We start from the raw sequence: 24,054 nt of genomic DNA, 5'->3' as shown, positions 1-24,054 counted from the left end.
GATGTCACATGCAATACAGCATGACCCCATGCTGAAACATGTAATTTGTTTTTCATAAGCAAAGGCTGAGCAATCAACTGAAGTCTCTTAATGAAAGATTTAACTAAACCATTTTGAGTGTGAGTGTGTGCAATAGGGTGTTCAATATCAATGCCAATGGACATGCAAAAATTATCAAATACTCGAGATGTAAATTTACTGGCATTATCCAGACGAATTGTCTTGATATGATGGGCTGGGAAATGTGCTCACAATCTAATTATTTGAGCAAGGAGTCTAGCAAATGCAACACTACGTGTAGAGAATAGACAAACATGTGACTATCTATTTGACGCATCTATTAAAATCATAAAGTAAAGAAATGGTCCACTGGAAAGGTGTATTAGTCCACATATATCCCCTTGAATTCTTCGCAAAAATGATGGAGATTCAATAATGACTTTTGTTAGTGATGGTTTGGTAATTAATTTTTCTTGTGAACAAGTATAACATGGATAATCATTAGGTAAAAGAATCTTCTGGTTCTTTAATGGATGTCCATGTGAATTTTTAATTATTCGACGCATTATTATAAATCCTGGATACCCGAGTCGACCATGATATAGCATAAACATTCTTGGGTCAAAGCACTTTTGGTGCGTGACAATATTTGACTCAAGCATTTTTATCGTCATATAACATAATCCAGAAGAAAATGTAGGAAATTTTTCTAATACCAGCGTCTGGCCAGAATTAGTTGCAATGATAATTAAACAAATACTTTTTCTGACCTTTATTTATAGTTTCAATATGATAACCATTATGACATATATCTTTGAAACTTAACAGATTTCTTCTGGATTTGCTAGAATACAAAGCTTCACCTATACAAATTTTCGTTCCATTTGGTAACATAATAGTGGCTTTTTCGGAGCCTTTAATTAGGTTTGCAGAACCTGAAATTGTATTGATATTAGCTTTTTTTCATGATTAATTGTATAAAATATTTTGTATCACATAAGATTGTATGCGTGGTTGCACTATCTACTAAATATATATCATCACCAATCATTTTGGAATTAGTCAATGCATCAATGAAAACCATGCAAAATTGAAATTCATTACTCTCAAAACAAGAAAAATACAAACAGTCAGACCCAAGAATACAAACTCTGAAGGCCTAACTAAAACAAGAAAATGCACACTCCAAAGTAGAAAAATACAAATTTCACTATCATAAAACAGGACAATACAAAGCATAACATGATATCTAGAAAATCAAATTAATCTGTGTGAATATTTTCATTACCAATTAAATGATCAATTTTTCCATCAGGGTCTTCAAAGAAATCAGACACATCAAGATGATTAATATCAATGAGTTCATAATGATTTGTAAAATGTATTTCAATGCATTTTCCTTTTTCTTTTATCGACGCTTGATAAAAATTCACCAAATGTTTAGGCATACAACAGGTATGTGACCAATGCCCTGTCATGCCATATCTGTGACACATATCTTCATAATTTTTGGAAGGTTTATTCTATAAATCTTTTCTCTTTTCTTGTGATGGCACGGAGTTATTCCACTTCTAGTGGAATGGCATGGTATTTTTATTTATTTTTATTTGTATATTTTTGAATATGTCCTCCACAGATTCTATACTTATTTCTACCTTGGCCACATCCATGACCTTTTCCTTGTCCACAGCCATGAAATGCAACCTCATTCACTTCAGGGAATGGAGCAAAACCAGTTGAACGGGATTGATGATTTTTCACTAAAAGTTGATTGGTTTGTTCAGTTACTAGAAGACATGAAATCAATTCAGAGTACTTAGTAAATCGATGCTCTCTATATTGCTGTTGCAGAGCACATTATCAGTGTGAAATGTGAAGAATGTTTTTTCAAGCATATCATCCTCAGTAATTTTTTCTCCATATAATTGTAATCGATAATTTTTTTAAAATAAAGCAGAATTGTATTTACTAACTGATTTATAATCTTGCAACCTCAGGTGCAACCAATTATAATAATGAGCTCTTGAAAGGATTACGATCTTCTAGTGCTTGTATCTCTCTTTCAAATTATTCCACAAAATAAGTGGATTTTTTACCATGAGATATTTAGTTTTTAATTTTTCTTGGAGATGGTAGCGAATAAATATCATTGCATTGTGTAATCCTGCAAGGATGTTTCATTTTAATTCTTTATGGTATCTCCAAGATTCATTGTCTCAAGATGGATCTCAATATCAAGAATCCAAGATAAGTAATTTTTTCCAAAAATGCCAATAGTTGAGAATTTCAATTTTGAAAGATTTGGCATGTTTATGTACTATACATAACAAAAAGAATATAATATATTAAGAAAACATATAATTAACATTAGAATTTATTTATACTTACCTTGACTGCTCAGTCACGCTCCTTCTTAGGTGATTAGAATCTCGTACTGATAACGTCCTATAAAACTAAAGGAAATAAAAAAGAAAGAGTCATAATATAATAAAAGGAAATAAGGGACCAAATGAAAATACTAGAAAGTAAAAGGCCAAAGGAGAAATCTTTCTTTCCTTTTTTTTGATGGATAGCATACATGATATGCGTTGTTATACTTATATAGGTAATCAACTTGTATATGATTGGTTGGTTAATGTCAATTAGTGCTACAGCTTCTATAATTTTTTACATTTTGCTAACTTAACCCTGAAGGTGTGGTTATCCATACATTGACAATAACAATAACACATAATAGTTTTAAGGAAAATTTATCCATAAGTCTCGTATAGAAAATGTTGATCCATTTAGTCTTAATGTTGTGTTTGGTTGGAGGATTTAAAAAGAGAAAAGAAAAATATATGTGAAATGTGAATAAAATATACCTATATTTCACCTAATTTCACACATCTTTTTTTTTTTTTTTCCTTTTCCAAATCCCTTCCTAAATCCCCCAACCAAACACAGTATAAGAGTTAGTCCTTTTTATTTTGAAAAGTTATATTTATTTGATTTGGTGACATTTGAGTTTAAGTGAATACTCTTTTGTGATTTATTTTTTTCAATTTTCTGATTTATTTTTGGGATGAGAATGAAAATGTGAGGTGTGAAATTTTTTTTGGGAGGGGATTGGTGGTTGAAGTGTTAGATGTCAAGCTTGAAAATTTACGTTTATATTAGTGTGATTTTCTAGTGTTACATTAGAGTGTTACATCAGAGTGTTATGTTTGAAAAAAATACACTAAGGAGCTTTTGTGTATCACATTGATTGGAATGTTATATTTGAAAAAAATACACTAGTTTTTTTAGAATGTTATGTTGTTACGTTTGAGAAAAGTATATTAAGAAATTTTTTGAAATGTCACGTTGTTACCTTTGAGAAAAGTACACTAAATAATTTTTTAGTGTGTTACATTTTGGAATGTTACGTTAGAATGTTACGTTTGGAAAAAAGTGTACAAAGAAATTTTTTAAAGTGTTACGTTTAGTAATTTCAATATTATGAGAAAACTCACTTTTGTCCCTCAACATATAATATACGCACGTTTATACTTGATTCTTTATATAATTCACAATAGAATGAGACCTTTGGGTCCAATAAAAAATAATGGAGAACAAAAAAATTCATAAAATTATTATTTGAGATTTATTGATACTTCATCTTAATTTTAATGGGGTTATTTGGTGTAATTTATAGAGTTGTTTAATCTTTTTCTTTTTTAAAAAAAAAAAAATTGTATCAAAGTTTTACAATTTTTAAGATGGAAATAACTTAAATAAATTTCCACTTTGGCAAATGTTAAACAGTTTTCCGAGGGCATTATTTTAATATTGGGATTATGTTAAAAAGTGCGTTGAAAATAAGTGAAAGTGTTAAAAAGTGTTGATTTTAATAATAAAAAATATATATTAAATTTAATAAAAAATTGTCTCATAATCTTTAATTATTTTATTTTATTTTATTTTTTGATCTTTTTCTTGTGGCTTAGGTGGACTGTTAGCAAGACCCATCAACTTTTAACTTGTACAAAAAAAAAAAAAATTGTACCAAACAGATGCAACATTGTGGATTGGGGTTTGAATTTTTTACTAGTTTTTTTATTTTTTATTTTATATATATATATATATATATATATATATATATTTTAGGGAAAATTGGTCTAGGGTCCCTCTCCCACTTTTCATAATGAGAGAGATCCACAAAATTATTTTTTGATGTCTAAGGTCCCTAAACATATCACAGAGAAATTTGACCTTACCAAATCAAAACTCATCTCTCACTTTCTCTCTCTAAACTTCTCCATTCTCATACCTGTCCAGATCAACTCTTGTGTCCTCAGCTCTGACTTCATTCTCCAACCGATTGAACTCCACCTTCACCGGATCCGACCTTCAATGGCGTCGCCGAGCCGTCTGAGGAGCGGCGATCCAGAGGCGTTGATATTGGACACTGGTGGTGTTGTTGTTGCTGCAGATCTGCAAACTACACTGCATTGTGCCCCAACGTATATAGATCACAAAGGCACATCTTCACCCATAGTTTGGCAGCTAAGATTTACAGATAGATGGAGATTTGTCAGGCTATGAAGTGCTCAATCATTCTTGTAAACTAATGTCGGGTATCCTGGAGCCCATCCACCCATTCTCGTTCCCGAGCATCGGATTCACCTCGGTCGGTGGATTTTCCGGGTTTCGCATTCCAGCACGAATTTAGGGTGAAGATGAGGAGCACGACGGCATTTCCGACAAGTCGTCCTCTGCTTTCTCTGATTCATACCATTGATTTGAGCTCCAAAACCAAATCAATCTCTCTCTATCAGGTGAATATTTAATACTCATTTCTCTATTTCATTCAATTTTTCATGTATAGTCTATTGTTACATTGAATTTATGTTTCAGTACTCAATCATCAACCCATTGGAGCAACCAAGAATCAGCTATTATCACTGTTTCAGAGAGAGAGAGAGAAAAAGAGTTTGGTTAGTTTAATCCAATGGCTGCTCGTTACTGTGGGAAGAAGAAATCTGAGTGTGTTTTCAGGTTTTTCAATCCCGGTGTGCTTTCTATTTTGATTTTTTTAAAAGTGTGCACACAAACTGATTCTTATATATACATCCAACCTAGAGAAAATTCAAATTTCTCTGGGTTCAACGTAGAGAAAATTCAGCATCATCATACAAGCCTTGAGCCTTTGTATTTTCCCATCCTGCCATAAAACATCAATATCAGTTCCAGAGAAATTCAAAATTTCTTTGGAGATAAATTCAGAACTTCTCTGGATTTCTCTACTACTCTGTTCTCTCTCCCTCTCTCTAATTTTATAAACACACTTGTGTGCTTGTTTTTATGGAATTTGTTCTGGTATTGTCATAATCAATTTAGTGGGTATGTCAGTGAATGAGAGTGAGAGTGGAGGCAATGGTTCATGGTTGATAAATTCTGAAGTCGGAGACCAAACACATGCACAAGTGAAGGAGGTTAAAATAGGTTTTTTTTCTTTTTCTGTTTTTAAAAATTCTCCACCTTCTTAGTAGTAGAATTTCTCAAATTTCTCTGGATTCAACCCAGAGAAATTTGAATTTTCTCTGGATTCAAGCTTCCAAGAGTTTTTGGCAATGGAACTGAATTTTCTCTGGGTTGAGAATTTTCTCTGGATTCAACCCAGAGAAAATTCAAATTTCTCTGGGTTCAAGCTTCCAAGAGTATTTGGCAATGGAACTGAATTTTCTCTGGGTTGAGAATTTTCTCTGGATTAAGAATTTCTCTGGTAATTTAGCTCACAAAACGTCTATTTCGATTATTTTTTTTCATTTGAACTGAATTTTAGGTCAAATATTCAAAGAAACTAAATGCAAATTCAAAGAAACTAAATGCAAATTCAATGTACACTCCCAACTCAGGCACAAAATAATTAACAAGTCAACTTGGTTGTTAACCACAACTTTACATTTTATTTTGGGCAGAGTACAAGAACAAGCAAAAGCATCAAACTGATAGTTTACAGAGAAACAAACTAAAGAAGAAGAAAGCTTGAGCAAGAAGTGTTGATCATGGCAGAAGGTGAAGACGAAGCTCCAGATATCAAGTCAACTCTTATGCTGATTGTTCTCATACTCATCATGGTGATTATGTGCATGCCACCTTCAAGGCAACGAGCTGTGTCCGTATACCGTTGCTGTTGAGAGATTTATCTCTACAACTCATGTTTTTCATTTTCTCGTTCTTTAGTTTCTAGAACTGTACACCTCATTTTAGCTAGAATGAGAGGTAAATTTTAGACAGAATTGAATTTTCTCTGGTTTGGACCAGAGAATTTCTCTGGATTGAATTTTCTCTGGTTGAATTTTCTCTGGATCGAATTTTCTCTGGGACTGAAATTTCTCTGGATTGATGTTGAGGGACCTTAGACATCATGAAAATAGTTGATGTCCTTTATACTATAAAATCATAATATCAGGGACCTTAAAAAAAATACCCCTATATTTTATGGTGCAGCTTTTTAATTGTATGAAAAAATAATATTGACTTAAATTTCCAATTTAACTATGATATTAGCATTTTTTGCTTTAAATTTTCATTTTACCTTGATAGAGAATTAGATGGTACAAATTGTCACAACGGTACAAAATTAAAGATGTATTGATATTTTACATTGATAATTTATGAACGTTGACAACTTTTTGTTTCACGAGTTTGGTTGTTAAATTTGACTATTTGATTTTTTTTTTTAATTTTTTAAAATATTTTTAAGCTAAAAAGCCAAAATTTCAAATTAATGCCTAATGATCTTGAATCCTCTATAACGCACATTGTGTGATGCATTTTGTAGTGTACTAAAACGACGTTGTTTGTAAATAATAATAATAATAAAAAAAAACCCAACTCCAGCAATCACCCTATTTAACAATCCTCTCTAGCAACCATCATTGTCCACCCTTGCACTACCGCCTTCTCCCGAACCTGTCCATGCACCCACTCTTGCACCACCACCACTAGCACAACGCTAGATCTAAGGTTTTGCATCATCGTTGCCGCCTTACCTCTCTCATTCTCTCGCTCTTTGTTGATCTCTCAATTTGAGAATGAAGAAGAAGAAGATGAGGCGGTGATTTTGGAAGAAGAAGAGAAATATTGCAATTTCAAAAGGAAAATGGTGGTGGTGGGGTGAGAGAAAAACGAGAAGAGCTGAAACTGGTGGCCGGAGGCTGGGTCACTGTGGATTTCAAACATAAAAGTGGGGGAAAAAAATACATTTGTAGTGCTATAGAAAATTAATTTTCCCAAATGGTGTGATTTGTAATCTAATTCCATGAGATTTTAGGTAAAAATACTATTTTGTCTTTAATTTGTAAAAATAGTAAAGTCAAATTTAATTTAACAATTTTTTTGACATAATCTTAACCAATACCAACAAATTAATACACAACCATATTTTATCTTACATTTTAACTTCATCACCACACTAAACATGACAACTGTTCCAATCATGTGATGGCACCAAATCATACCGTCATGAGATGAATAAGACATAAGGAAATTATTTAATGTTGTCCGAGTATTATGTGTTCATATTTTTTTAACTAATTATCATTTAATATGTCTCTTCATGTTACTCAATCACCTTACACAATACTCTACCTACTCACATTGTCCACCAATCACAATATTATAAAATATCACGTGTCTATATTTCAGAAGAAAAATGCCTCATACACCCACTGGGGGTCGACCCCCAGTGAGGTGGCACTCCATTATTGGCCAAAAAAAAAATTATTATTATTTTTTTTTTGGGCAAATTACATATACACCCCTCGAGGTTTGGCTAAATTACAGATGGCCCCCTGAGGTTTGAGAAATTACGAATTCCTCCCTGAATGCTATATTTGCATAAGAAATTAGGGGGTAATTTGTTATGAAATATAAACCTCAGGGGGCAAATTGTTATGAAAATACAAACCTCAGGGGGCGGGATGTAATTTCCGAAATCTCAGGGGGTATCTGTAATTTAGCCAAACCTCGAGGGATGTATATATAATTTGCCCTTTTTTTTTAAAATTTCAACCAGTGGGGGCGCGACACCTCACTGGGGGTGCGACCCCCACTGGGGGTATGCAGCACTGCTGATTTCAGGTGGTGTTTGGCAAGTGGGTTGGGGCTAAAATAGCCACAAAAGACAAAACAGGCTATTTTAGCCACAACAAACAAAACATCACATCCAACCCATAATCATTACACTCTTCTCTCACAAAAAAAAGCCAAAAAGCCAAAAAGCCAAAAAGCCCTTCCCAAACCAAGCTTTTTAGCCCAGGCTAAAATAGCCAAAAAAGCCAAAAAGCCAAAAAGCCAACCCACTTCCCAAACGGAGGCTCAGAATTACAGAATAATTAAACTAACACATAAGAAAGAAAGAGTGAAATTTGGGAAAGAGGATCCCAGCAGTTCTCTCCTTTTTAAGGCTTATTTTAAAAAGTTAATTTTTTAATTATATTATGTCTTTATTTATTTATTTATTTATTTTTACGTTTAAAGAAAAAAACTAACAAAAATTACAACACTAATTTTTAACTACTTTCCAAAACAGGCCTAAACCATCCAAAGATTTCAAACAGTCATAATTTCTGGGGAGGATAGAAAGTTTTTTATTTTTATTTTTTATTAACGAGTAAATTTTTTGCTCTGTGAATTTTGAAATCAATTACTTAAGGCTTATTTTAGAAAGATGGTGAGAAGTAATTTTTTGACTTTTAATTAAGTTTTTAGCTTTTTTAGACAAATAATTTGAGAAGTTAATAAAAAGTGGCTTTAGGCTTTTTTCATTGATATTTGTTTATGATGTCAAATCATAATAAAATGACCAAATTATCCCTATTTAGTTTAAAATATTTACAATTTCACCCATGTAACACATTTTGACCCATAAGGGGTAGAATTGTAATTTTACCATTGGCTAAAAACTAACTTCCCAAATAAAAAAAAAAAATTCAAAAAAACCAACTTTTGACTTTTACTACAAACCAAAAAAAGTGGCTAAAAACCAACTTCCCAAAACAAGCCTAAGCTTTGTTTGGGAAGTAATAGTTTTAGTTTAAAACTAAAAAGTTAATAAAAAAAATTAAAAAACCTATAACCTATATCAAAAAGTCAAAGATTTACTTTTCTCTGTATTTTTTGTATATTTTTTGTAAAAAATTAAAAGTTATTCCAAACATACAAATTTTTTTTACCGCATATTTTAGTCAAAAATTAAAAATTACTAAAACAACTTGTTCTAAACAAGGTTTTAATGTCAATTTAATCAGGATAGGTCGAGAGACAAATTTCGAGTGTGTACACTAACTCTACAATATACATACTATTCAAATTAAAAAATAGAATTGTGAAAATTCGATCCCACACCTAAATCTAGATATCATTCACCCAGCACGATGACCATCTTCAATGGTCAATAAATCCATCATCAAATCTAAATTTGATGAAAAAGGTAATTTTTTACTTTTCTAATGGTTCATCAAATTTATCATCAAATTTAAGATTTCACATTTCTTTCATCAAACTGAAGATAAATGTATCTTTCATCAAATCATTGTTTATTGTCGTTGGATTTTCACCACTGAATGTCCCATTAGATATCCTCTTAGATGACCACTTCAACATAAAAGTTTATAAAAAAGATTATACTGGTCGATTGACTCCTCGAATGATCACCTAAAGGTAAAAACATATGAAAAAATTATACTGTCTGGTCGATTGGTCGGTCATCTATCTAGTCAACTAATGATTTGATGAAATTACAAATTCTTCTATTAATGAACTTTATATTAAAAAAATAATTCACTCGAAATTTTATTAAATTCAATAAAAGATTTGATGTGCCATTGGATATAGTGATGTTTTGAAAAGTTAGTAAAACATTAAATTTTTTACTTTTTAACTTTGTTGGTAACTTTTTTAGCAAAAAATTAAATTCTTTTAGGTAAAAAAAATTAAAAAATCAAAAAATTAACCTTTTTTTTTTTTTTTTTTTTTTTTTTTTAAGTGTGTGCCCAAAAGATCCCATGCTCTAATTCTTGCGTTTTTTAACTCTCCAAAAAACACCCAATAGAACAGAACAAAGCCGAACTCAGACGGCAAAAAGGTTATATTCATTTCTGACCTTGCAAAACCCGTCATATTCCACCATCTACTTCAATGTAAACTGTAACCACACCCAACCACCCCCCACACCATTACTCTCTCTCTCTCTCTCTCTCTCACTCACTCACCTGATTCATTTGAGAAAAAGATTCCAGATCATAGCCAGCTAATCTTCCAAAACTCTCTAAATCGGGTTTTACTCTAATTTTTTGATCCAATTAAATTCAACCCGGCGGAGATTCGGTGGCATCAATGGCGGACATAGTGAAGCAGATCCTAGCAAAGCCGATTCAGTTAGCGGACCAAGTCATCAAAACCACCGACGAAGCCAGTTCCTTCAAGTCCGAATGCTCCGAACTCAAGTCCAAAACCGAAAAACTCGTCACTCTCCTCCGCCAAGCAGCTCGAGCTAGCAACGACCTCTACGAGCGACCCACCCGCCGCATCATCGACGACACCGACCAAGTCCTCGAAAAGGCCTTAGCCCTCGTCCACAAGTGCCGCGCCCACGGCCTCGTCAAGCGAGTCTTCACCATCATCCCCGCCGCCGCCTTCCGCAAGATGGCTGCGCAACTCGAGAACTCCATCGGCGACGTCTCCTGGCTCCTCCGCGTCTCCGCCTCCGCCGACGACCGCGCCGACGAGTACCTCGGCCTCCCTCCCATCGCCGCCAACGAGCCCATCCTCTGCCTCATTTGGGAACAGATCGCTATTCTCTCTACTGGGTCGCTCGAAGATCGATCTGATGCTGCTGCTTCGCTCGTTTCGTTGGCTCGCGACAATGATCGGTATGGGAAACTTATCATCGAGGAAGGTGGAGTTGGGCCGTTGCTGAGATTGGTGAAGGAAGGGAAATTGGAGGGTCAAGAGAACGCTGCGAGAGCGATTGGTCTTCTGGGTCGAGACCCAGAAAGCGTCCAACACATGATTATTGCTGGTGCATGCAATGTGTTTGTGAAAATTCTCAAAGAAGGTCCAATGAAGGTTCAGGCTGTGGTGGCTTGGGCTGTCTCGGAGCTCGTTGCCCATCACCGTAAATGTCAAGATCTTTTCTCTCAGCACAATATAATTCGGTTACTCGTCAGCCATCTGGCTTTCGAAACGGTTCAAGAACACAGTAAGTATGCCATTACCAGCAAATCACTGGTCGCGGTCGTAGTGGCGAGTAATAATTCAAATACTAATAATAACAACAATCTCAACAAGGCCAATTTGGTGAATGTGAACGACGACGACGATCCGTTGAGTCAAAGTAAAATTTCACATCCTTTGGGCAATAAGCAACCCAATAAGATGCATAACGTGGTTACCAGTACAATGGCCATGAATGCCCAGTCCAAGTCGCAGCAAAACAATCATCTCAAGACCAACAACAACAACAACGCCGCAAAACAAAATTATCAAGTCTACCAGCACCACCACCACAATAATCATTCGATTTCAGGGACTATCACGAAAGGGAGAGACTTGGAGGACCCGGCGACCAAGGCCTATATGAAAGCAATGGCTGCAAAAGCCCTTTGGCAACTTGCCAAGGGGAACTCGGCAATTTGCCGGAGCATCACTGAATCGAGAGCGCTTTTGTGCTTCGCGGTGCTCTTGGAGAAAGGACCCGAAGATGTTCAGTACAATTCGGCCATGGCTTTAATGGAGATCACAGCAGTAGCCGAGAAAGATGCTGATTTGAGAAGAGCAGCATTCAAGCCCAATTCACCTGCTTGCAAAGCTGTCGTTGATCAATTACTGATGATCATTGAGAAGGCTCATTCGGAACTTCTTATCCCCTGTATTAAAGCTATTGGAAACCTGGCTAGGACTTTTAGGGCGACTGAGACAAGGATGATAAGCCCATTGGTGAAACTGCTGGATGAGAGAGAAACCGAGGTTTCTAGGGAAGCCTGTCTTGCCCTTGCAAAGTTTGCTTGCTCCGATAACTATCTCCACCTTGATCACTCCAAGGCTATAATCAATGCTGGAGGAGCAAAGCACCTAATTCAACTTGCATACTTTGGAGAACAAATTGTTCAGAATCCGGCTCTGGTTCTCCTCTGTTACATTGCAATGCACGTACCAGATAGTGAAGAACTTGCAGAAGCAAAGGTGCTCACTGTGCTTGAATGGGCATCAAAGCAACCCCACTTGATCCAACAAGACGAAGCGGTTGAGAAATTGCTCCAAGAGGCCAAAAGCAGGTTGGAGCTCTATCAATCCAGAGGAGGTTCAACGGGGTTCCATTGATTTGATTCAATCAACTTGTCAAATTGTTTGTTGTTTGATAGAGTTACCGTTTTACCTTTCTTTTTTGCTTTGTTCATTGTCATGGAGTGTACATACCATTGGTTGTATGCAATTATTAAGGGAAATCCCCAATTGTTTTTATCATTCTTCTGGTTTCTCTTTGGAGTTCGTTAGTTTATGAATGTTATTACCAGTCTGATAGTTCAACAAGGTTTGCATTTGTCTTTCTTAATTGGGAAAATGCACTCTGCATTATCAGTAGATTAAATCAACTTTGGATTAAATAGTTGCAAAAAATGTCTTGTTGCCCATGTGAAAATTGTTTAACACAAACCGCTTTCGAGTGATTCTAAATAGTTAATTTTAATTTGTGTTTGAATCTTGAATTTGTCAAGAAAAAAAATTAAATTTTTTTATAAATTTATGATCCAAACACACAGGCACTAATAGAGAGGAATGTTTCAATTCATACTTATGGGACGATTTCAAACTCAAAAGTTTAAGGTATAGGAATGTTTCAATTCATACTTATGGGATGATTTCAAACTCAAAGTTTAAGGTAATTTGGTTGGGGATGTAAAATGAAATCCAATCCATAATGCAGCTAAAAGAAGACTATTATGTTATTCTTGTCAACAACCCCTTTTAAAGGCCTCTCTGTCTCTGCCTAGCCAAAAGAAAAGGTAAAATCAAAAGACACCCTTAAGTGTGGTTGGGGCTGTTTAAAATACTGCATAATTTGCTAAAATCGTATTAATTTACATCAATTTAGACCACTCTATCCGCTAATTGTCGTTAACTGCAGTTTATACTTTAAAATTTATAATCCGTCTTTGAAATTGCTCCGCTTCGCTATAGTTAATAAATATATATTTTTAACTTATAATGAAATATCAAAGTAAGAATAAGTGTGATAAAGATTTAAAATGTGAAATTTATTACAAATTAGTAGTTATATATATGAAAAATATTATGTAAACTTAGTTTGTGTTATATATAAGAAAAATATTTTGCAAATTAATGTCATATATTATGTAAAGACTTGATAATTAGTTAGAATATTTTTCAATCTGTCAATTCATTCAAAACAACTCAAATCGTAATTTATCAATCTGTCAATCTACTAATCCGTCGTTCAATTTATAATTTTATTGTCAAACCATCTGAATCGTACCTTACACACCCCTAGGTGTGGCTGCCAAAAGTGGAAGACTCAAAAAGAGCCTAATGTGTTTCACACTGGGGAATTTTTTTTTTTTGTTTTTCTGCTTTTGTAATGTTAATACTATTTTTTTTTTCCATTTATTAATCTATAAGAGGTTATTTATAATATGAAAAGAATTACATTTGGACAATTATAGTCCAACCACTATAGAAGAGCCCTACAGTGAGGGAAAAAATATTAATTCTTGTAAATAAGAATTGATCCTTGACCTTCTCCATAGAATTATACACAAATGACCAACTGAATTAGTTCGGAACGAGTAATACTAAACAAAAAAATATATATATGAAAAATTTAAATATAATAAGCTTACAAAGTTGTGGGTTTATCATTTTGAAACAATGAAGCTGTTAAGATGTATTTTAGTTTCAAAATTGCCAACTTTATATATAATTTTTTTGGAATAAAGTATTTACCTTTCCTATCTCATTTCCCAAGACTAATATGATTTAAAAGAAAAGAAGAAAAAAAAGAGGATAACCATGAATTTGAACTTTGAGAGAAGAAGCTTTAACAGCAACAATTGACTATTATGGCGAATATGGACAAAATGGATATGCAGATCGGCTTATATATTGATCAAGCAACCAGCCACTTTGTCCCTATCATCTACTATTATTTGATCAGTTAACAAGAAGTAAGGAAGATTAAGCTAAATAAAATACCTTAGTACATTTATCACAGAAAATCAAATCAAGGGTAACAACAATTATGTCATTTTCCTAGAAACTTCTCAATCAAGTTCACAAGGTAAACATACAAAATGCACTAAAAACAAGAAGTATTTGGAATACATACAGCTTTTCGCTGGACAGAGTTGCCATAAAATTTCTTCTTCAATTCCAGCAGTAGAACCCACAACATTGACAGAGATCTGCATGCTGGGACAAAAGACTACAATATTATTGTTGAAATGAACCCACACCCGAAAGCATATCCATATCTATGAAGTCATAAAACATGTGAGTGGGGAGCAAGGGTAACATGGCATGTTGCAACTGTACTTTCTCCCTCCAAATAATACGTTAATAAACAGTAAGAGGGTAATTTTTGTGAAAATTGGGCCGAGCTGGGAGATGGTCATTATGGCCCACAATACGAAGGGCTGAGTAAAAAGGTTGCAAAGTTACTCCGGCCCGAGAGAGGTACAAAATTACTCCGGCCCGAGAGAAATGTAAAGTTACTCCGGCCCGGAAGCGACTTGGAGTTTGACCGGTCTCAGAGTTAGTCCGATCATGGCGTATTGTGGTTAGAACGGTCAGAACCTTACTACTCGGAAGCTCGGTCTAAACACACCATGGGTTGTACATGAGAGAACCGAGATAAGGAGGAGTAAAAGAAAGAACCGAACTACTTATAGTTTGGCCTACTTTGCGGCTCAGCATAGCCATGATTACTTCGGTCATGTTGGAGTTCGGCCATGGTAATAACCATCTCACTTGGTTTAAGCAGTGAGGGGGGTGTTGGAGGATAAGGATTATCCTTCAGGAGGTTAAATCCTAGAAGGACTCTACGTGGAGGAGTAAAAGTCCTAGGATTGTGTCACACGAAACCTATAAAAGCTCACAAACATCACCTTTGAAGAGGTAACACACAACTTTGCTTTCTGAATACACAGAGCTTTGTCTATTTGTCAAGCTTGCTGACTTAGGCATCGGAGAGGTTTCCGGCACACACCCGCCGGCTAGCTCACGTTTGTGTTTTCAGGTGATAAAGCGACGTCGTACGGAGGAGCGCAGACTTGATCAACAGGATTATACGAGAAGGTTTATTTTTTTCCCGTACAATTGGCGCCGTCTGTGGGAATTGCAGACAGAACAAAACCTCTTGACTAAAGCTTCTCCTCTTTACAAACAATGGCACACATTAAAGAATTATCATAGTCCGCCATCGACGGGCAAACACACACTGAAGGAAGCACGTATTGGCCCTCACATACGCACCAAACCAGATCTAGGCAGACGGAGTTACCCAGATCATCCGACTTACGAACCGTGCTCGAAGAAAAAGCACGATGCAAGGAGGATGCTAGGGCACGGGATCCACACAGAGTTTCTGCCTTACAGCGATTGGCTCTTCGGACGCATGGAAGCGTCGAGGTTGGAATGCCAATACCGCGCCCTGCCTACGAACCAACGGACAAAGCATTAACAAGGCTGCAGACTTCGCCATTTGTTCCGGCGATTGAAAATGCGCCCCTACCATCAGGCTTCCTTCAGCCCAAATTCACTACATATGAAGGGAAGACGGACCCCTACTCACACTTGAGCCACTTTCATCAGGTCATGGCTGTATACAGGCGAAACGAGGCCTTAATTTGCATACTCTTCCCATCTAGCCTTGGCGACCTAGGCTTGACTTGGTTCGAGAAACTTCTAGAGGGCAGCATAGCCTCTTGGGCGCAATTGGCAGAGGCGTTCGTAACAAGGTTCCGAACGACCACTAAAACCCCGGTGGAGATTGACCAATTGCTCTCCATCGACATGGGCGATAAAGAGACCCTAAGATCCTACAATAGTCGCTACTGGGAGACATTCAATCAGATTAGGGACTGCCCCACCAATCTTGCCATTGCGCAGTATAAAAGAGGCCTTCCAGTCGGGAACAGACTAAAGGACTCGATCACCATGACGCCACCCCTCACCATGGAAGCCTTGATGGAAAGAGTACATCAGCACATCAGGGTGGAAGAGGATGGCGCACGTGCCAAAGCAAAATATGGGGCGACCACAGTACCAGAAAAAAAGACCTCAGCGAAGGTTAATACGGTAGATCAACCGAACAGAAACGGACGTAACAGGCGAGATAACGGAGAAGACCCGGATAAAAGATGGTTGAGAATCCGCACTGCCATAACCACGGTATTCAAGAAACCGATATATCGGATTCTGAGCGAAATAAGAGATGAGCCTTTCGTCAAGTGGCCAGCTAAGTTGGGAGAAGCACAGAAAGACTACGACGAAAGATCGCGGTGCACCTTCCATAAAGAAAAGGGGCACCGCACTGAGAATTGCACACCATTAAGACAGCACCTGGAGGAATTGGTGGCGGCAGGTCACTTGGATAAATACATTGAAGGACGGACGCAACCAGAGACTGAGGACCATAATAACCCCAATGGGATGCCAATCGACGCCCCGCCTCAAGGCATTATCAATGTGATTCATGGAGTTTTCGAACCTGAGCGTGTATGCAAGCTCAGGAGATCAATCAAAAAGGTTGAACACTTAAGAGAGGTGCTAAGTGCCCAACCTGCCATCAAGAAGGGGAAGACAGAAGCCACAAACGTCATGTCCTTTTCAGATAAAGACTTAGAACGGATATATTGCCCTCACAATGACGCCCTGGTCGTCACTCTCCGAGTCAAAGATTTTGACGTCAAGCGGATTCTGATTGACCAGGGTAGTTCATGTGAAATCATGTACTACGAAACATTTAAACAACTGAAGCTACAAGACAAAGACTTGGCACCTGCTGTATCTCCCCTAATTGGATTCAACTCCATGCCAGAATGGCCCATCGGCAAAATAATTCTTCCAGTTAGAGTAGGAAGCGTGACGAAACAAGTGGAGTTCTGGGTATTGAAGGTCCCCTCCATTTACAACATCATCCTGGGCAGAACATGGCTGCATGCCATGCGATCGGTGGCGTCATCCTACCACCAAGTAATTCGGTTCCCCAACGACATCGGTGTAATTGAAGAAGTCTATGTAGTTCAAATCATGTCGAAGCAATGCTTCGTCACGGTAAATGGCAGTCGCGCTGCCAAAGGATATGTTCATTCGGTGGAAGAACCTGAGAGTAATGAGCTATTCGCAGATGTCGGCAAAGCGGCGGATCAAAAAGCAGTGGAGGACTTGGTAGAGGTAAAAATAGATGAAAAGAACCCGGATAAGTTCTTTTTGCTCGGTTCGTCGCTGTCCAGCACTGAGAGATTAGAGGTCTTGGAATTCTTAACCTCTAACATCGAAGTGTTAGCCTGGACACCCTACGACATGCCAGGCATTGATCCAAACTTCATCTGTCACCAACTCAATGTCCACCCATCCGCCAGACCAGTTATTCAGCGCACTCGCAGATCGACACTTTACCATGCCGAAATAGTGGCGGAAGAAGTAAGTAACCTGCTAGAGGCAGGAGCAATTAGAGAGGTGCACTACCCAAAATGGATCTCCAACACGGTCGTAGTGCCAAAGAAGAATGGCAAATGGCGTGTCTGCGTCGACTACAAAACGGTCAACAAGGCGTGCCCAAAAGATAGTTTTCCTCTTCCACGGATAGATCAACTGGTAGACCTAACAGCAGGGCATAACCGACTTAACTTTCTAGATGCATACAGAGGCTACCACCAAATCGCCATGCATGAACCAGACCAGGAGGTCACATCCTTTACAACTCCAAGAGGACTATACTGTTACAAGGTCATGCCCTTTGGCCTGAAGAACGCAGGGGTAACATTCCAACGAATGGTCACCAAGATGTTTGAACCATTGTTAGGAAGAACGATGGAGGCTTACATCGACGACATAGTGGTCAAAAGCAAGGATGAAAATGACTATCTCAAGGACCTAGGAGAGATGTTTGAAATCCTAAAGAAGCACAAGTTGCGCCTCAAAGCATCTAAGTGTGCATTCGGAGTAGGATCTGGCAAATTCCTGGGCTTCCTTGTGACCAACCGGGGAATAGAAGCAGACCCCTCCCAGATCAAAGCAATCCAGGACTTGGAGAGGCCAAACTCAGTAAAAGAAGTGCAACATCTCACCGGCATGGCGGCTGCACTCAACCGATTCATCAGCCGATCGTCCGACAGACTACAACCATTCTTTCAAGCTTTAAAAGCCAAGTTTGAATGGGACGAAGAATGCGAGCAAGCTCTAGAAAGCCTGAAAGAATACATGTCCTCTCCACCATTGCTGGTCACTCCAATACTAACAGAAGAACTCTTCCTATACCTTGCAGTCTCTCCGCACGCAATTAGCGCAGTATTGGTCTGTGCGGAAGGAATTCAACATCTGCCTATCTATTATGTCAGGAAAACATTGCTGGGAGCCGAAATAAGGTATTTGCCACTGGAAAAACTTGCATTGGCCTTAATGGGGGCCTCCAGGAAATTGGCACACTACTTTCACGCCCACACCATAGTTGTCCTCACAACTTTTCCACTAAAAGCTTTGTTTGAGAGGGCGAACTTTTCTGGGCGAATCTTGAAGTGAGCAGTAAAGTTGGGACAATTCGACATCAAGTTCCAACCTAGGACCGCAGTAAAGGCCCAATCTTTGGCAGACTTCGTCACAGAGTTTACTCCTGGAAGTCATCATATCTACCCAGTCAACCTAACTGATACAACCGAACTAGGGATGGAAGTTGACGTCGGAATAGCGCAACCCCTAGCAAAAGGTACTCAGTCAGATTCCAAGGTAGACCAGACTATAGACAGCAAGGAAGAAGCAAACCAAGCTACAACAAACCAAGACTCACTAACAAATAAAGACTTGGTTCAATCAGATAGCAAGGGGCAGACAGCAAGCATGGACCTTGACCCCACGACATCATCCGACCCCTCCACTTGCTGGAAATTGTTCGTTGGTGAAATGTGGAAGCTCTTTGTGGATGGAGCATCCAACCGGCATGGTGCAGGACTTTGGTATAGTCCTCATCTCACCAGACGGCCTGGTTGTGGAGCAAGCAATCAACCTTGGCTTCCCAGCATCAAACAACGAAGCGGAATATGAAGCACTTCTAGCAGGACTCAAATCAGCATACCACATGAAGGCCACCGAATTAATGGTCTACAGCGACTCACAGTTGGTGGTAAACCAAATTTCTGGCGACTATGAAGCAAAGGATGATAGGATGGCCAAGTACCAAGAATTGGTCAGAACAGAATCAAGAAATTTGAAGTAGTGAGGATAGAACAGATAGGCAGGGAGGAGAACAGTAGAGTAGGCGAACTAGCAGGCTTCGCCTCAATGGCAGACACCTCCATCCCTCATCCACTACTGATCGACTACCTACCTCGACCAAGCATTGAGGACCCCGTCGCAGAAGAGGTATGTTGCGCAGAACTAGGCCCCTCATGGATGGATCCCATCATACTATTCTTGAAAGACGGCGTCCTATGGGAAGAAAAGAAAGAAGCTAACAAAATTAGAGCAAAGTCACAGCGATTTTGGCTCTCCCCATCTCTGGCATTATACAAAAAGTCGTTCTCAGGACCCTATCTAAAGTGTGTCTACCCTAGCAAAGTGGAAGCATTCCTGTACGAGATACACGAAGGGGTGTGCGGAAGCCATCAAGGAGGAAGATCGTTAGCTTACAGGGCCATTTCACAAGGATACTGGTGGCCATACATGCAGGCAGACTCAGAGAAATATGTGAAGAAGTGCGAGAAATGCCAAAAATTCGCACACCAAATACATCAACCAGCTAGAGAACTCCTACCATTAACTAGCCCATGTCCTTTCGCAATGTGGGGCTTGGACATAGTAGGACCACTTCCAACAGCACCCGGCAACAAGAAGTTCTTTCTCGCAGCAACAGACTACTTCACAAAGTGGGTGGAAGCAGAAGCATTAGCATCAATCAAGGAAAAAGATGTGAAGAAGTTCGTCTGGCAAAACATCATCACTCGGTTTGGCATACCAAAAGCCCTAATTTCAGACAATGGCACTCAGTTCGACGGCAGAATCTTCAGAAGCTTTTGTGAAGAATACAAGATAGAGTTCTATAATTCTACACCGGCATATCCCCAAGCAAATGGACAGGCAGAAGCTTCAAACAGGGTAGTCTTGGATGGGTTGAAGAAAAGGTTGGAGAAAGCCAAAGGCAAATGGGCGGAAGAACTTTCTCATATTTTATGGGCTTACCGCACCTCACCTCGGCGGTCAACAGGAGAAACACCATTCTCCTTAGCCTACGGTATGGAAGCAGTAATCCCACTAGAAGTTGGCCTCCCCACAATTCGAAGTGAAAATTTTGATCCAGACTTGAACAGAGAAGCCATAGCATTGGAGCTCGACCTTGCGGAAGAAAGAAGAGAAAGAGCACTGGTTCACATTGCCTCATACCAGCAAGAGTTATCCAGGAAATACAACAAAGCGGTGCATCCAAGACAATTCAAGATCGGGGATTGGGTACTGCACAAAGTGATGGGAAACACCTTGATACCAGGGGATGGCAAGTTAGGGCCAAATTGGGAAGGTCCTTACAAAGTGGTTGGGTTAGCAGGCAAAAGGGCATACCACCTAGAAGACAAGGACGGCAAAGCAATCCCTAGGCCATGGAACACGGCCAATCTCAAGTTATTTTATTTTTAGCTTTTTCAAACATATGTAATTTTTTCTTTCCTCAATAAAACAAATCGATTCTTTTTAGCATAAGTTGTTCTCTATAAAAGTTAACTTAGGTGAAGTTTAGGTACATTGCAAACATTTTTATTCTAAGTTGGCTGAAAAAACTAACTTAGAGGTTGGCTGGAATAAACCAACACCCCTCCTAAGCCTAGGATAAGGATCCAGGCTGCAGGACGTTTGGTCAGAATAGCCAAACATTTTATTTTAAGTTGGCTGAAAAAACTAACTTAGAAGTTGGCTGGAATAAACCAACACCTCTCCTAAGCCCAGGATAAGGATCCAGGCTGCATGACGTTTGGTCGGAATAGCCAAACATTTTATTCTAAGTTGGTTGAAAAAACTAACTTAGAGGTTGGCTGGAATAAACTAACACCCCTCCTAAGCCCAGGATAAGGATCCAGGCTGCAGGACGTTTGGTCGGAATAACCAAACATTTTATTCTAAGTTAGCTGGAAAAACTAACTTAGAGGTTGGCTGGAATAAACCAACACCCCTCCTAAGCCCAGGATAAGGATCCAAGCTGCAAGACGTTTGGTCGGAATAACCAAACATTTTATTCTAAGTTGGTTGGAAAAACTAACTTAGAGGTTGGCTGGAATAAACTAACATCCCTCCTAAGCCCAGGATAAGGATCCAGGCTGCAGGACGTTTGGTCAGAACAACCAAACATTTTATTCTAAGTTGGCTGGAAAAAACTAACTTAGAGGTTGGCTGGACTAAACCAACACCCCTCCTAAGCCCAGGATAAGGATCCAGGCTGCAGGACATTTGGTCGGAATAACCAAACATTTCATTCTAAGTTGGCTGGAAAAACTAACTTAGAGGTTGGTTGGATTAAACCAAACACTTAGTACTCTTTAGCCGAAGTAAGGACATCGGCTAAAGAGTGGTTGGCTGGATTAAACCAACTTTTAGTACTCTTTAGCCGAAGTAAGGACATCGGCTAAAGAGTGGTTGGCTGGATTAAACCAACTCTTAGTACTCTTTAGCCGAAGTAAGGACATCGGCAAAGAGTGCTTGGCTGAATTAAACCAACCCTTAGTACTCTTTAGCCGAAGAAAGGACATCGGCTAAAGAGTGGTTGGCTGGATTAAACCAACTCTTAGTACTCTTTAGCCGAAGTAATTATATCGGCAAAAGAGTGGTTGGCTAGTAAGGTCAGTCAGACAGCTCGGTTAAGACCGGAATGGAGCACCTCGGCCAAAAAATATTGTATTTCGTTCAAATTACAGTTAGAAAACAAGCATAAACTGAAAAGTAAACCGAAATAACAGTTGGAGTAATAGAAGACATTACAAATGCAAGCATACAAATCAAAACCGGAATAAGAGTTGAGCACAAAAGAAGATTTTCATTAAAGAAGTACACAGGAGGGACCGCAGCCCGGTTACAAGTCCAAGAAGAAGAAAAATACAAAATTAGTCAAAAAGATCATCGAGATCGGCTTCAATATCAACACCAACTCCGGTTTCAGAGGGGCAAACAGTCTCAGTTGAAAGCATGGTCTCTGTTGGAAGCACATTTTCGGTCGTCAAGTCTTCGACTACTGGCTCCAACCGAGCTAATTGATCGTTGACAGCCGCGTTGACAACCAGAGTCTCAGTTTGCTCATCTTCTTCTTCATCGTCAGACGCTTCAAGAAATTTTTTCTGGAGGTCAGCAGCATACTCCGCCAGTGAGGCTGGAATGAAATACTGTGGAGCATTGTAGACATCGGTGTCAGGCCCACAACCGAGCTGCTCCACAGCACCCCTCCAGCCACATTTGAAGAACAAGTCCTTCGCAGCTTCACACTGTTGGATATACGCAGCCTCGCCATCCTTGAAACCCTTCACCTCGGCGTCCTCAGCCTTCTTCTTCAGAACTGTTATTTCGGCATCTTTGGCGCCCTCAAGCTGTGCCATCTCCCACAAATATTTGTCTTTCACTTCAGTAACAGCTCGCCGTTTATCACTGTCAGCCGAGGCAACTAGTCCGGTTAGACGAGTTACCTCGGCCTCCAGCTCGGCCATTTTTTGTTGAGAACATGTTAGTTCGGCAGTCTTGGCTTCGGCTTCAGCCATTGCTTGTCTCGTTGTTTTCCGGAGCTCCAGCACTTTCCTATGTGCAATGTTGTTCTTCTGAATGGCCTGCAAAATAATAACTCTCTTTAGCCGGACTAACAGTTGGGAAAAAGTTAGATAAAGAAAACAGAGAGCCACCTACCAGGATCATTGATTTCGTTGATGACCGGATGGCCTTCAGCTCGGTGTTTAGTTGCTTGTTGTGGTGCTCCATATCTTTTGGAAGGCAAACACTCTTGGCTAGATTGAAAGCCATCAAGTGATTCTTCTCAGCAACAACCGAGTCAGTTTCCTGGATATCTCAGTTTTGAAAGGTGAGAATTAGAGCCCATTTGGAGGAGTCAGCTCGGTCAGATTGCTCCAGTTGAAGGCTGGGTTGAGGGCTCGGTGGAAGGATGGACTCGTCTTCGTCGACTAGGCGTTGCTCGGTTTGGCTAGTCCGGGCACGCTTGTGCGCACGAGAGGTTGAGGGCTGTTGAGAAGGAAGAGCCACAACGGTCTATTGCGATTGGCTTGGTGGTGGTACCTCGGCTCTGTTAGTTTCGGTTAGAAGCACCCTTACTCTGTTCCTTTTAGCCATTTCTTCTTCAGCGGTCAGCGGGATTAATCTGATTTCTGGCAAGGTTGGGTCCGGTTCTGGGGCCTCCTCTAGCAGAAAGTCGGTCACCCTCGCTTTTCGGCGGCCGCTGTATCTATAGGTCGGCTCGAACTTTAGCAGCTTGGCCCAACTACGTTCTGGATACCGTAGTGCGGCGCGCAAGGTCGCTAGATTTGGGTAGCTGTATAGAGAATGGAGGTGGACAGAATCTGCGAAAGAAGACAATTGTTAGTTCGGCTGAAAGATTGAAAAACCGAAATATAGTAAAGCACGCAAGAAAACCGAAGTAAATATACCGGGTTCTCCTTTTTTCCAGTTTATACGTCGGCCAGGAATCTGGGCTTGATGATCCTCAAAGTTCCTAGACACCCAGAAAAAATCGTCGTCATTCAAGTCTTTATCCAGTGTATATTTTATTATCTTCTCTCGGGGACGACGTATTCTTAAATAGTAGACCCACCCATC

At 38.9% G+C, this 24,054-nt stretch overlaps 1 protein-coding gene and 1 long non-coding RNA gene across 2 annotated transcripts; both read left to right on the top strand.

The window, feature by feature from the left end:
* Positions 1-4,655: 4,655 nt before the first annotated feature.
* Positions 4,656-6,325, top strand: LOC145790500 (uncharacterized). Its single transcript, XR_014329247.1, has 2 exons — positions 4,656-4,799; positions 4,879-6,325. It is a non-coding gene; the product is annotated as an uncharacterized LOC145790500 (long non-coding RNA).
* Positions 6,326-10,077: 3,752 nt separating this feature from the next.
* LOC114316201 (uncharacterized) lies at positions 10,078-12,495 on the top strand. The gene has a single exon (XM_028262864.2). The coding sequence runs from the start codon at positions 10,366-10,368 to the stop codon at positions 12,349-12,351; it is 1,986 nt and encodes a 661-aa protein (XP_028118665.2). The 5' UTR covers positions 10,078-10,365; the 3' UTR covers positions 12,352-12,495.
* Positions 12,496-24,054: the final 11,559 nt, after the last annotated feature.

Source organism: Camellia sinensis, chromosome 1 (genome assembly GCF_055761805.1).
Source record: "Camellia sinensis isolate YWXY chromosome 1, ASM5576180v1, whole genome shotgun sequence".
NCBI classification, from domain to species: domain Eukaryota; kingdom Viridiplantae; phylum Streptophyta; class Magnoliopsida; order Ericales; family Theaceae; genus Camellia; species Camellia sinensis.
This window is presented reverse-complemented; position numbering and strand designations above follow the sequence as displayed.

What these genes read in the sequence shown, in the direction of transcription:
- LOC114316201 (XM_028262864.2), top strand. Translation starts at nt 10,366, where the DNA reads ATGGCGGACATAGTGAAGCAGATCCTAGCAAAGCCGATTCAGTTAGCG.